This window comes from Tenrec ecaudatus, chromosome 8 (genome assembly GCF_050624435.1).
Source record: "Tenrec ecaudatus isolate mTenEca1 chromosome 8, mTenEca1.hap1, whole genome shotgun sequence".
Taxonomy (NCBI): Eukaryota; Metazoa; Chordata; class Mammalia; order Afrosoricida; family Tenrecidae; genus Tenrec; species Tenrec ecaudatus.
This window is the reverse complement of record NC_134537.1, coordinates 40178024-40191241: the sequence shown is the minus strand read 5'-3', so window position 1 is coordinate 40191241 and position 13218 is coordinate 40178024. Positions and strand designations below refer to the sequence as shown.

The window sequence follows — 13218 nt, the reverse complement described above, 5'->3', positions numbered from 1 at the left end:
CAGGAATCTAGTAAATAAAAAATTACCTGAGTTTTTTTTCTAGAAACAGATTTGTTTCCATTACAAGGCAGTATATGTTCTTTCAGTTAACTTTGCTGATTTTGGGCCTTCTGCAATAAGTCCCAATTTTTTTCATTTTGGCTCATTCCTAGCTAATTGTGAAAATTTCCTGAAAGGAGTAAAAACTTCAGGAGGTGACTTTGTACTTGAAATAACATTATCACATCAAGCTTTCATGTATCTCGATAGTTTTATTAAAATCTATGGGTAACAACGCAGCCAAATAACATGTAAAAAGGGCAGACTTACCACCAAACAGTGGTTCTGGTTCCACGAGTATCTCCTGCTTTTGAGGAATTGGGGCACGAACCTCTTCTCTACATAAAACGAAAAAAGGAAAAGACCACAATTAAAAGTCCTTTCTGTTACCTGTTATCTTTGTTAACTATTTATAAACATAATCTAATTACAAATAAAATAAAAACGGGACTTGGCGACTGTAAGTATCATGTTAATTCATAACTGTTATATGGCTTCCATACATAAGCTACCTGGATTAAAAAGAATGTGACAGAGATAGCTTAAAGGTTTAAAAAAGAGAGAGCAAATTAACAAAAAATATTTTCCTTTCCCTCTCAACTTCTCTATCAAAAACTCTTTAAGAAAAAAAAAAAACCAAATAGGAGAAAGTGAACAGAAAAGTATATACAAGAGGGTACCTAAAAAAAAAAAAAAAACCCCCAAAAAACCAGAGGTGATGTAAGGGAGATAGTGTATTTGGAATTTATTCCACCAGGTCAGACTGTTAATCAAGCTTTCCACCAGGTCAAACTGTTAATCAAGCTTTCTATTTAAAGGTTCAGAAAAGATTGTGTAACAGTGTGCAACAAAAAAGGCCTGATTTGTGGCAGTCGGGGGGGACTGGCCTGCCACCACCACAATGTGCTTGCTCACGCAGCCATGTCACCGTGCCAGTTTTTGGCAATAAATAGCATGCCTCTCTTGCCCCACGCACCTTACTCACCTGACCTCACTCCACGTGACTTCTTTTTGTTTCCATGAATGTAGAGGGACATGAAAGGACAGCAATTTGACTATGTAGAAGAGGTGAAGAAAAAACGAGGGAGGTGCTGTCAGCCATCCAAACAGATGAGTTTGAAAAATGTTTCGAAGAATGGAATCACAGATAGGATAAATGTATTAAGTGTCATGGAGAGTATTTTGACAGTGATACAGTTGTTTGACAAAAATAAATTTAAATACATAGGGCTTTTTTTTTGGGGGGGGGGTAAGATTCCAGTTGGTTTTTTGTACCCCTTCATAATATACCCACAAATAGCAACAAAGGAAACTATCATGGTTTGAAAAAAAATGTGTAACACATGTTCTTTGTGTAGATATGGTAATAAAAATCAAAATTATATACATCAAGTAATATAAACATAAATAAAAATGTATTAAAATAAATATCAACAGGCAAAACATTTTATATATTTTGTGAAGGCTAACAAAGGTATTATTTGTTATTTATTAAATACACACTATTACTGTGCAGTGTTTTCTTATGTTGTGCTGAGTTGGAACTGAGTCAGTGGCATCTAACAACAACACATATAAAACCAAAAAAAAAGTATCACTCATCTTTCTGGAAGCATATAAATTCTTCACAAATATTACTAATCTTTCACGGAAAAACACTTATTTAAATAGACTTAAGAATGCTGTTTGTTCCTTTAAAAACTTGTATTGCTATTTTATAGTTTTATCTCAGATATTAAACTAACATCCATAGCAAGTAATCACTTAATGTTTTAAGTCTTTTTCCTGCTTTTATTTAAGAGGATTCCTTGCTTTTGGTCTTCTCATAAAAACTGAGTCATATAGGGTTTAGATTTTAAAATTTCATTAAAAGATCTTTTACAATTTTTGTTCAAAAGCTAATCGTTTTCCTGTGAACAAAGTTTATCTATAAAGACTGTTGGAATTTTACCCAATACTTCTTTTCAAACTATTAATATCAAATGTAAAGGGTAAAAGCACCAAGACTCTTTGCTATCTATTACCATTCTCTATATATTATACTTCCATATACTGGAGCTTCTAATGATTAACATGCAACTTTTTAAGTATAGAAGAATTTTCTCTAAAATTTCATGACACCTAAAAGTTGTCACGGGACATTGTACAAAATTCTAGAATTGGTTAAGTCTGAGCTTTATTAAGCATTAGTTCTCTATCTGCTACTTAATTGCTGTGCCAATTTACAATTTACACTTCTCTTTCCTTACCTATAAAATGTTAATAACAATGTCATACTAAAGGTTCTTTTGAGGATCAAATAATAGATGTAACAGATCTATTCTTTACCAAATTTAAATCTTAATATATTTCATATGGTGCTTTTAAAATGCTATCAACCTTTAGTATTTTCAAAAGCAGAGAATTAGCCTAACTGATAAAAACATAACCATTCAAGTTAGGCAAGGGGGTACACTCCTAACAATAAAGAATAAATTCATACTCTGTGTGTGGTCGGACAGTGGAGACACTGGCTGAACTGGTACTGGGCTCTTCAGCGATTCCTCCACCATCCAAAAACATAGTGACTGCCATTTCCAAATTGTTGTTGCAGGCTTCCAGCATATGTTTCCCTACACTTTCACTCGCACCTGAAATAGCAGAAAAGACAGAAATGTAAAGGCATTTTCTTGTACACAGCTCATATCAAACTATAGAGTTCCCAAGCAAATTAACAGTATCCTTTTAGATAGAATGACCTTTAAAACAAACAAATTATTAGTTCACTCCTAAATTGTTGACTTGCTAATGTGAAATATACAGAGCTAAAAAAAATAACAGCATTAAAAAATAAATCTTCCTTCAAAATAAAAGAAGAAATTAAAACAATCTGCCACATTTTTATTCGTATATATCTGTTGGTGTTTTCTTTTAGGACAAAAGCATCTGTTGGATATGTTCCTCTTTGCTAACAAGTATTTTTTAAATCAATGCAAGAGAAGTGAGACACTCAAGCAGAAAGAAAATGTTTTGGAAATGATGATGACAACATACATAAAAGTGTGCTTAATACAAATTAATAATAGATAATTATAAGATCTATCAGAGCCCCTAATAAAATGATTAAGAAGAGAGAGAGAGAGAGAAATGAGCCAGAGCACTTTGGTCTAAAACACAACCAGTCAAAAATCAAGTAAGAAATTGTCGATTCTCATCATTTAAAACTAGCCCTTTCACAGATTCTCTATTATAAATACAGTCTGCTGGATGCAAAGTAAATGGTAAAACCTTTCAAGAACACAAATTTATAAGGGTATTTATAGAGGTCTAAATAAAGGCATGTACATATTTAAATATATTTATATATGAGGATGGGGAAATAGATCCATGTGCATATATTTATAGGTTTAGTATTAAGGTAGCAGATGGACATTGGGCCTCCACTCAAGTATTCCCTCAAGGCAAGAATACTTTCTTCTATTAAACTGGCATTCTATGATGCTCACCTTCCCTGATGTGATTGTTGAAGACAAAGCGGGTGCATAAGTAAATGCGGTGAAGAAAGCTGATGGTGCCCGGCTATCAAAAGATAGAGCGTCTGGGGTCTTACAGGCTTGAAGGTAAACAAGCGGTCATCTAGCTCAGAAGCAACAGAGCCCACATGGAAGAAGCACACCAGCCTGTGCGATCACAAGGTGTCGAAGGGATCAGTTATCAGGCATCATCAGAACAAAAAATCTTACCAGAGTGAATGAGGTGGGGAGTGCTGAGTGGAGATCCAAAGCCTATTTGTATAGGTCATTGGACCTCCCCTTACAGAAGGGTCTCAGGGAGGAGACGAGCCAGTCTGGGTGTGATGTAGCAACGATGAAAACAATACAACTTTCCTCTAGTTCCTAAATGCTCCCTCCCCTCCCATTATCATGATCCCAATTCTACCTTACAAATCTGGTTAGACCAGAGGATGTACACTGGTATAGATAGGAACTAGAAACAGGGACTCCAGGGTGGATGATCCCTTCAGGACCAGTGGTGAGAGTGGCGGTACCTGGAGGGTAGAGGGAGGGTGGGTTGGAAAGAGGGACCCAATTACTAGGATCTACACATAACCTCTCCCCTGCTGGACGGACAACAGAAAAATGGGTGAAGGGAGATGTCGGACAGTGCAAGATATGACAAAATAATAACTTATAAATTATCAAGGTTCATGAGGGAGGGGGGAGCAGGAAGGGAGGGGAGAAATGAGGAGCTGATGTCAGGGGCTTAAGTGGAGAGCAAATGTTTTGAGAATGATGAGGGCAATGAATGCACAAATGTGCTTTACACAATTGATGTATGTATTGTGATAAGAGTTGTATGAGCCCCTAATAAAACTGATTTTTTAAAACAAATTTACATATTACTAACAATAAGATGTACAGAACAAAACCAAAAAACAAATGGTCCGTATATGGTTTGTTGCAATTTGGGTATGTCCTGTGTATTTCAGACTTTCTGTTTGGGATGATGCTCCTTGTAGCTGGATTATGTCCCTTCAACTTTCATTCAGTGAGGTTTGTGGTGATTATGGTCTTCCAAGTTTTTGTCTGAAGACACCTTTACAAGGCAGCTTCAAAAGAGCTGTGCAAAAATTCATTGTCTCGCAAGTCCACTTTTCTGTGCTTTGTGCTCTCATTTCTGAAAGGCAGCTTTCCTGGACCTTCCATTTCAAGGCTGACAGCGGTTTTCCCTCAGCATACTGAAGGCATTATTTCCAGTGTCTGTATGGCTCTGCTGCTGCTGCTGCTGGAAAACCAGCTGCCACACTGAGAAAAATATTTTTATAGCAAGCTGACATTTCTCTTTGGCTGCTTTTGAGATCTGTCTTTAGTCTTCTGCAGTTTCGTGCTATTAACTTTATTCTTCACTGGGTTTCCTCGACAGGAGAACTGATATATGAACTCAAATATTCTCAGCCATTTTTCTTTGGTCATTGATTCACCTCTACATTTTAGTTTGCCTTCTGCTTAACTTCAAGTTAAAACTCTGAACTCTGTCCTTTATATCTTGACCTTTCTTTCACAATTGTCTCATCTCTTTCTCTATGCTACACAAACCCACTGTCATCAAGTTGATTCTGACGTCCATCAATCCTGTAGGACAGAGTTTAATTGCTTCCTAAAGGTTCTGAGGCTATAAATCTTTCTGGGAGCAGAAATTCTCACCTTTCTCTTACTCTGTGCTACATCATAGGAATTTTCTTTAAGACTATCTTCCAGTTCATACAGTTTCTCTCCAGCTGTGCTTAATGTTTTTCACTTCTTTTTTTATCTTTTAAAAAAATCATTTTATTGAGGCTCTTGCAGATCTTATAACAATCCATACATCCATTATGTCACACACATTTGTACATATGTTGCCATCATCCTTTTCAAAACATTTTTTTCTACTTAAGCCCTTGGAATCAGCAGCTCATTTTTTTCCCTCTCTCCTCTACCCTCCCACCCTCATGAACCCTTGATAAATTATAAATTATTTTTTTTATATCTTATACCATCTGCTGTCTCCCTTCATTGTTTCTGATGTTCATCATCAAGTATCAGTCATTGGCATCGGTTCCCCCACCTTACCCTATCCTCATGATATTGTTACTCCCATTATTGTTCCTGAGGGTTTTATCTGTCCTGGATTCCATGTTTCGAGAGCTCGTATTTGTACCAGTGTACATGATCTGGTCTAGCTGAATTTGTAAGATAGTACCAAGGTCATGATAGTGGGGAGAGGGAGGGGGCGGGGAAGGGCGAGAGAGGAGCATTGTCCTGTTTCTTCTCATCGGTCCCTTCTGTGAGGGGATGTTCAATTTTGTCTACAGATGGGCTTTGTGTTTCCACGCCACCCCCCATGTTTTCACTTCTCATTGAGCTTTTCATTTCAGTTATTTTCATAATTAGAAATGGTGTGTATGTTTCAAAATCCTAGGTTGGTCATGTTTTAGACTCTTACTTAATACTCATACTTATCCTATAGTACACGACAGTGTAAATTCTATACATAACTGCCTCCATAAACAACTGCCTCCTTTACCATGAAACTATAACTAAATTGTGGTTATCATTACTGAAGGTTTTGGTCAAAGATTCTAGAGAAGAATTCTACAGAACTTCAAATACTCATGGACTAAAGACATACTGTAATCTTTTATAGATGCTAGATGAGCCCCTGAAACTACTGCTCTAAAATCAACTTTAAACCTGAAACCAAAACTTTTTCTTGAAGTCTTAAATTACTAGTAAAATATGTCTGTCTAGAGCAGAGGTTCTCAACCTGTGAGTTGCAATCCCTTTGGGTGTTGAACGACCCTTTCACAGGGGTCACCTGATTCTTAACAGTAGCAGAATTATAGTTATGAAGTAACAACGAAAATAATTTTATGGTTGAGGGAATCACCACGACATAAGAAACTGTATTAAAGGGTCGTGGCATTCGGAAGGTTAAGAACCACTGGTCTAAAGCATTATGCTCTCTTTTTAGATCTGAGAACAAAGCACAGGAACAACCCAAAAGATCAGACAGGAACCTTAGGGAGAGTGAGTTTATGCTTATGAGAGAGGAATTGGAGGATGAGAATGGTTTGCTCAACTTTAATATATAAATATCACTGAAATATACAGGCAAAAATCAAAATTATATGATTTGCTGTGTATAGTCTCAACAACAAAATTAAAAGTTTTAAGTCATCAGAAAAATTTACTAGGAAAAAGTTTCTCTAGATGAATTGATATAGTCATTTTATGAAAACTTCGTAACAAGCAGCTCCAGGGGTGTAAGTATCAGCTGCAAACCAAAAAGTTTGTAGTTTGAAAAAACCAGGTGCCAGGAGAAAAGGCCTGGTAATCTGGTCTCATAAACATTACAACCATTACCAACATTACAAGAAAAAGTATGAGGCAGTTCTACTCTGCCATATGAATAGAGGGTCATTCTGTGTTGGAAATCATTTTACAGCACAGAACTTGGAACAAGTTAAACCTTACTCTTATTTTCGTGATCTTGTATTTATTATCATTATTCTAAATATCCTCAAATTCTTTTTAGAAACAATCAAGCTATAAATAAATATTCAAAATCTCAAAAAAAAATCTGGATACCACCCATCTTCAGGTCTCATAGCACAGGAAGCAGTTCTTCACGGAGAAAAGTAGTCACATATTCCATATAAAAATAAAAAAACTCATTGCCCTTCAGTCAATTCTGATTCATAGTGACCTTACAGGACAGGCCAGAACTGCCCCTGTGGGTTTCTAAGTCGGTAAATCTCTTTCTCCCATAGAATGGCTATTAGGTTTCAAATTGCTGACCTTGCAATCTCCTCCTATTCCAGATTTTCCTTCCATTGTTGTTCCAGGAAAATAAAAGATCAGTACTCCATATGCAATTAATGCTCCCTCCAACCCTTGGTAACCACTAGTAAACTTTAGTATCTATTTACTTGCATTTTGGGGGTAGTACTTGATACCCTTCAGTTACCCAAAGGGGGGATAAAAGCTAAAGTCCACATCAGCATTGCCTAAGGCCGACTCCCATGAGGTTCAAACCAGACAGTAAATGCTCCTCCCTCAACAGATGCTCCTTTTCAGCTCGATTCACTGACTCATTGCAATTGTCACCCAGAACTCACAAATAATAATCATGATTATGGGGTGGTGTAGTGGGTCATGAATTGAGCTGCTAACCACAAGGTCAGCAGTTTGAAACCACCAGCTGCTCCTCAGAAAGATGAGGCTTTCTATTTGTGGGAAACAGATTTCTCCCAAATTGTGTCCCCAAATATATGCCAAACTTAGGTGCTCGCTACACGTGGCAAATGACTATACAGTTGGAGGTCAACAGAAACAGGTCAGGGGTTATTCTCCCTAAAGGTTACCAGTCATCTAGGCAGGCGTCCCCAAACTGTGGTCTGCCAAGGACATTTATTCAGCCCACCGGCTGTTTTTGCCCCATTTTTTTTACTTCAAAATAAGTTATGTGCAGTGTGCACAGGAATTTGTTCATAGGTTTGTTTGTTTTTTTAAACTATAGTCCGGCCCTCCAAAGGGTCTGAGGGACAGTGAACTGGTCCCCTGTTTTAAAAGTTTGAGGACCCCTGATCTAGAGCAAGCAGTCACCACTGTTTATCCCACAACAAGCAGGAGCCACTCCCTTTGATAAAGATAGTAGTTGACTGTTTCCTTGTAGGAGACTCCAGAGAGGTCAAGCCCACCTAAGGGTGACCAAGGTTAGGCCACCATCATGAATCTAGGGTCCACCCTTGTCACATGTACACCCCTAGCTCATCCCCTTCCTGTCACACTTCTGCCTATTGTACAACCCCTATGTGTATGCCTATTGTACTGCCCCTTCCTGTGAACGCGTGGCTACCTGTAATCACTTCTCCCAAAGAGATATAACCCTTGGTTAGCAATGAACAGGGTCCTTGAGCCTCCTGCCAGGTCGCCAGCTGGCTGCCGGGTCTCCAACCCACCTAGGCCCATGGTGTGGGCCTGGCTGGTAAAATCATGGCCATCCAGGTGAGCATACTACCATGAAATGTGTCTGATTCCATTATTTCCATCACTCTTCTATCTCTCATGCTTTCTATGACTATATTATATATATATATATATATATATATATATATATATATATATATATATATATATATCTCAACCACACAATTGTGCCTATCGAACCCGAGATTAGTTGTGGGGGCTGGCCTTCCCCCACCTCTATTCCCATAGTTAAATGTCTGAAGATACCCTACATCACAAGCTAATGGCATGCAGCTTTCCTTGCTCTGTAAACTAGGAACCCCACCACTCTGTCTTAAGCTCTGGCTCCTGATTCTGCTGCTGCTCCTCCTCTAGAGACAAAGGAATCTCCTAGATCAAGGTGGTACAATGCACAGGAACCTCTGGGTCTAGAGGACATACTCTACTCCCTGTTCTGTCTGGTAGAAAAGATCCTCTCTTCCTGCTTCCAAGATGGTTCATTTTATACTTACCAGGATGGCAATCACAATTAACAATCAATCACCCACAAAGATAGTTTGGTCATTTTGATTTGGTGTACACTGACGTGCACAGAATTGTCCAGGGGAGGGTTAGAGAGCAGGAAATATTGCATTTAGAAGTATACAGCCTTAGGTAGTTACAGAAACTATGGCTAAGTAGCCACATTAAATAATTCATTGTGCTGCAAAGGGTCAGTCAAAAAAAATATTGCCACTAGAAGTCTAGTTCATACAAGCATGTGTTTAAACAAAATATGTTTAAACATAACTGTGACCAATGGATGGCTGCAACAAGTTCTCTCATTAATACATTATCTTAGTCTCATTAGAGGGTGACCTCAAAAATTCCAATCAAAACAGTGGCTTCAGGGGCTCTGCTGGGCCAGCTAAATTCTTTTAGGGAAGCAAGGGTTCTCCTATGAGAATTTCTTTGGGTACCCTTACCCCATCCACGGTACACAGTCCTCATCAGAGTTCTTTTTGTTCACAGACTCAAAGAGCATTGCAAAGGAATAGGATTTGAGTCCCTCAAGAATGACAAAACTGTTTTGACACAGGGTAAATGACTATCAAAGAACTAAAAATCATACCAGTGGGTGCCCACCTTTCTGATACGATCGATCACTGAAGACAAACGTGTGCACAAGCAAATGTGGTGAAGAAAGATGATGGTGCCCGGCTATCAAAAGATATAGCGTCTGAGGTCTTAAAGGCTTGAAGATAAACATGCAGCCATCTAGCTGAGAAGCATCAAAGCCCAAATGGAAGAAGCACACCAACCTGTCTGACCACAAGGTGTAGAAGGGACTAGTTATCAGACATCAAAGAACTAAAAATCCTATCAGTGGGTGCACCCAGCTTCCTGATACGATCATTGAAGACAAACATGTGCACAAGCAAATGTGGTGAAGAAAGCTGATGGTTCCCAGCTATCAAAAGATATAGTGTCTGGGGTCTTGGAGGCTCGAAGATAAACAAGTGGCCATCGAGTTCAGAAGCAACAAAGCCCACATGGAAGAAACACACCAGCCGGCGTGACCACGAGCTGTTGAAGGGACCAGGTATCAAGCATCAAGGAACAAAAAATCATATCATTGTAAATGTGTGAGTGCAGAGTGCAGACTCAAAGCCCATCGGCAGCCAACCGGGCACCCCCTTACTGAAGGGTTGTGAGGAGTGCAGGGTAGCAATGAAAAAAACCAGTCAGGGTACAGGATAGCAATGAAAAAACATATAACTTTCCTCTAGTTCTTAAATACCTCCTGCCCCCACATCATGATCCCAATTCTACCTTACAAATCTGGCTAGACCAGAGGATGTATATTGGTACAGATAGCAAGTGGAAACACAGGGAATCCAGGACAGATGACTCCTTCAGGACCAGTGGTGAGTGGTGATGCCTGGAGGGTGGAGGGAAAGGGGGAACTGATTACAAGAATCTAGGTATAGCCTTCTCTCTGGGGGATGGACAGCAGAGAAGGCAGGGGGAGACGTCGGACAATGTGACATATGACAAAATACTAACAATTTATGAATTATGAAGGGTTCGTGAGGTAGAGCGGAGTGGAGAGGGAGGAGGAAAACAAGTAGCTGATATTAAGGGCTCAAGTGGAAGGCAAATGTTTTGAGAATGATGGCAACAAATGTACATATGCACTTGACCCAATGGATGGATGTATGGATTATGATAATTGTATGAGCCCCCAATAAATGATTGTTTTAAAAAGAAATATACAGACCAAGGTAGAGGATATGTCAAGAAACAACAACTTCACATTTTGTTATTTTCCTTTAATAAAGGTTTGTATTATTTTGTTGTAATACTTTTTGATTAAGTCTAAAATTTGTCTTTTTGTGATTGAATTATTTTACGCCACATATCTTCAAGCTCCATCTATCTTGTAGCACCTATGAAGAGTTCATTCCCCCTTCTGACTGGGCAGGATCCTACTCTCAACACATTTGTTTATTGGCTCATCTGGTATACACAAGTCTTTGGGTATATGCTCAGGAGGGCACTGCCGCTACAGGCTCCTCCTAACTAGTTGCTTTCCTAACTTCTATCTTGAGGATAAGTTCTAAGTTACAAATCTGATTATTTCCTATAGTATAAATTCTAGAGTCTTTATAATCAGGAAAAGGAGCACTGGTGTGCAGAGATAAAGTTTTCAGTTGCAACCCAAAAGGCCAGCTGTTCAAGTCCTCCAGCAGCTCCATGAGAGAAAGATGTGGCAGCCAGACTATTTCAGTGAAGATTTATAATTTATAGCCTTGGAAATTCTCTGAGAAGTTCCACTGCCCTTCAGGATTGCTATGAGTCTAGCGCAGAGGGTATGGTATGATCTGGAAAATATGTGTGATCAGGCCTCAGTTTTTCTCTGTAGTTTTGCCTCTCCTAATCCCCATTCTATACACTAAATCAGCGGTTCTCAACGTGTGGGTCGCGACCCCTTTTTTTTGGGGGGGGGGTTAGGGCGGTTTAAACAACCCTCTCACAAGGGTTGCCCAATTCATAACAGTAGCAAAATTACAGTTAGGAAGTTTCAATGAAAATAATTTTATGGTTGGGGGGTGGTCACCACATGAGGAACTGTATGAAAGGGTTGCGGCATGAGGAAGGTTGAGAACCACTGGTCTAGACATACTGAATCACAAGAGTGTCCTTATTCTCCTCATCTTTCCCTTCAACTAGCATATGAATGCTTATCCTTCAAGAATCACCAAGTGTAACTTTGTCGATTTAAGTATTCCCTAAGGCACCCCCCCCATTCCCATCCTGTGATGCTCTTTAAAAATTCAGGTTAACTCTGTCGTAGCACTTACTACTTACTAAACAAGTATACACGGCTTACTTCTCTCTCTGACACACTCACTCCTCACCACCACCACCACCACACAACAAGAACTGGTCTATGTTTCTGGTTCTCTCCCAAAATTCCTCCCTTCAATATGTGAAAGCAGAGAATAGTTTTCTTGTTTTGGCATCTCTAACACCTAACATTATGTTTGCTAATTTGTGATAAATACCTAATAGATTGACTTAAAGCTATCTCAACAGTACTTTAATAGATCACTAGTTAGTATATTTGCCAGGGAGAAAGGGTCTAGGCCAGTGGTTCGACCCTTTGGGGGTTGAACAAGCCTTTCACAGGGGTTGCCCAATTCATAACAGTAGTAAAATGAGAGTTATGAAGTAGCAACAAAAATAATGTTATGGTTGGGGGGGGCGGTTCACCACAGCATGAGGAATTGTACTAAAGTGTCACAGCATTAAGAAGGTTGAGAACCACTGGTCTATGCCAAAATAACTGGTAATCCTATCTTTTGAATTTTGTTTCAACTTCTTTTACTTATGTTTTAAATATAATTTTAGGAGCAATATGCTTTCCCTGAGGAAATCATAAGCAGCAAAAGTATACTTGGTATAAAGGGTCCTGAGGTAAAATTTCCAATGACAGTATCATATACAAAAGTAAGCAGTGCTGTATCTGTAACAATGTAAAGAGAAATTAAACCAATATGTTCTCCATAAGGGTCAGATGATGCAGGCTAGTTTTGTTTTGTCAAGTGTTTAGCAAAGACAAATCTAAGAGAAAAAAATTGAATTATCTCATGAAATGTGAGTAGAAAAATATGTTCAGATTTAATATTAAATCAATAAATGACATTAAAAAAACTTTTGGTTCATGTTAGCCAAAAAAATATTTAGGTGGGGGAGAGGGTCTACAGAAATGCAGAATTACATTTTGTGTTTGCCTTCCATCTGAGTATGTAAGTAGGGTTTTTGTTTTCTTTAGAGCAGAGGTTCTCAACCTTCCTAATGCCTTTAATACAGTTCCTCATGTTGTGACCGCAACCATAAAACTATTTTTGTTGCTACCTCATAACTGTAATTTTACTACTGTTACAAATCATAATATAAATCTGATATGCAAGATATAATTTCATTGTTACACATTGAACATAATTAAATTATAGTGATTAATCACAAAACAATATGTAATTATATATTGTGAAATATTTATTTCTAATTACAAATAAATGAAATTTTGTATTGTAGCATGGTGTAGCATGGGTAACAGTCTTAATATAACAACAGTAAACTACATTACTACATTTTGTGACAGTATGTGTAAAAAGCCAACATCAGTGGGAAGGTTGAGATAGCTTCT

The 13218-nt window shown here is 38.3% G+C and overlaps 1 protein-coding gene across 1 annotated transcript in view; it reads right to left on the bottom strand.

The window, feature by feature from the left end:
- UBXN7 (UBX domain protein 7) overlaps window positions 1-13218 on the bottom strand; it is a 74098-nt gene that overhangs the window by 46868 nt on the left and 14012 nt on the right. Inside the window, exons 2-3 of the mRNA XM_075556261.1 lie at window positions 2522-2669; window positions 310-377 (exon numbers count right to left, since the gene is read on the bottom strand). Of these exons, the coding sequence (XP_075412376.1) occupies window positions 310-377; window positions 2522-2669 (216 nt within the window). The remainder of the gene's footprint in view (window positions 1-309; window positions 378-2521; window positions 2670-13218) is intronic.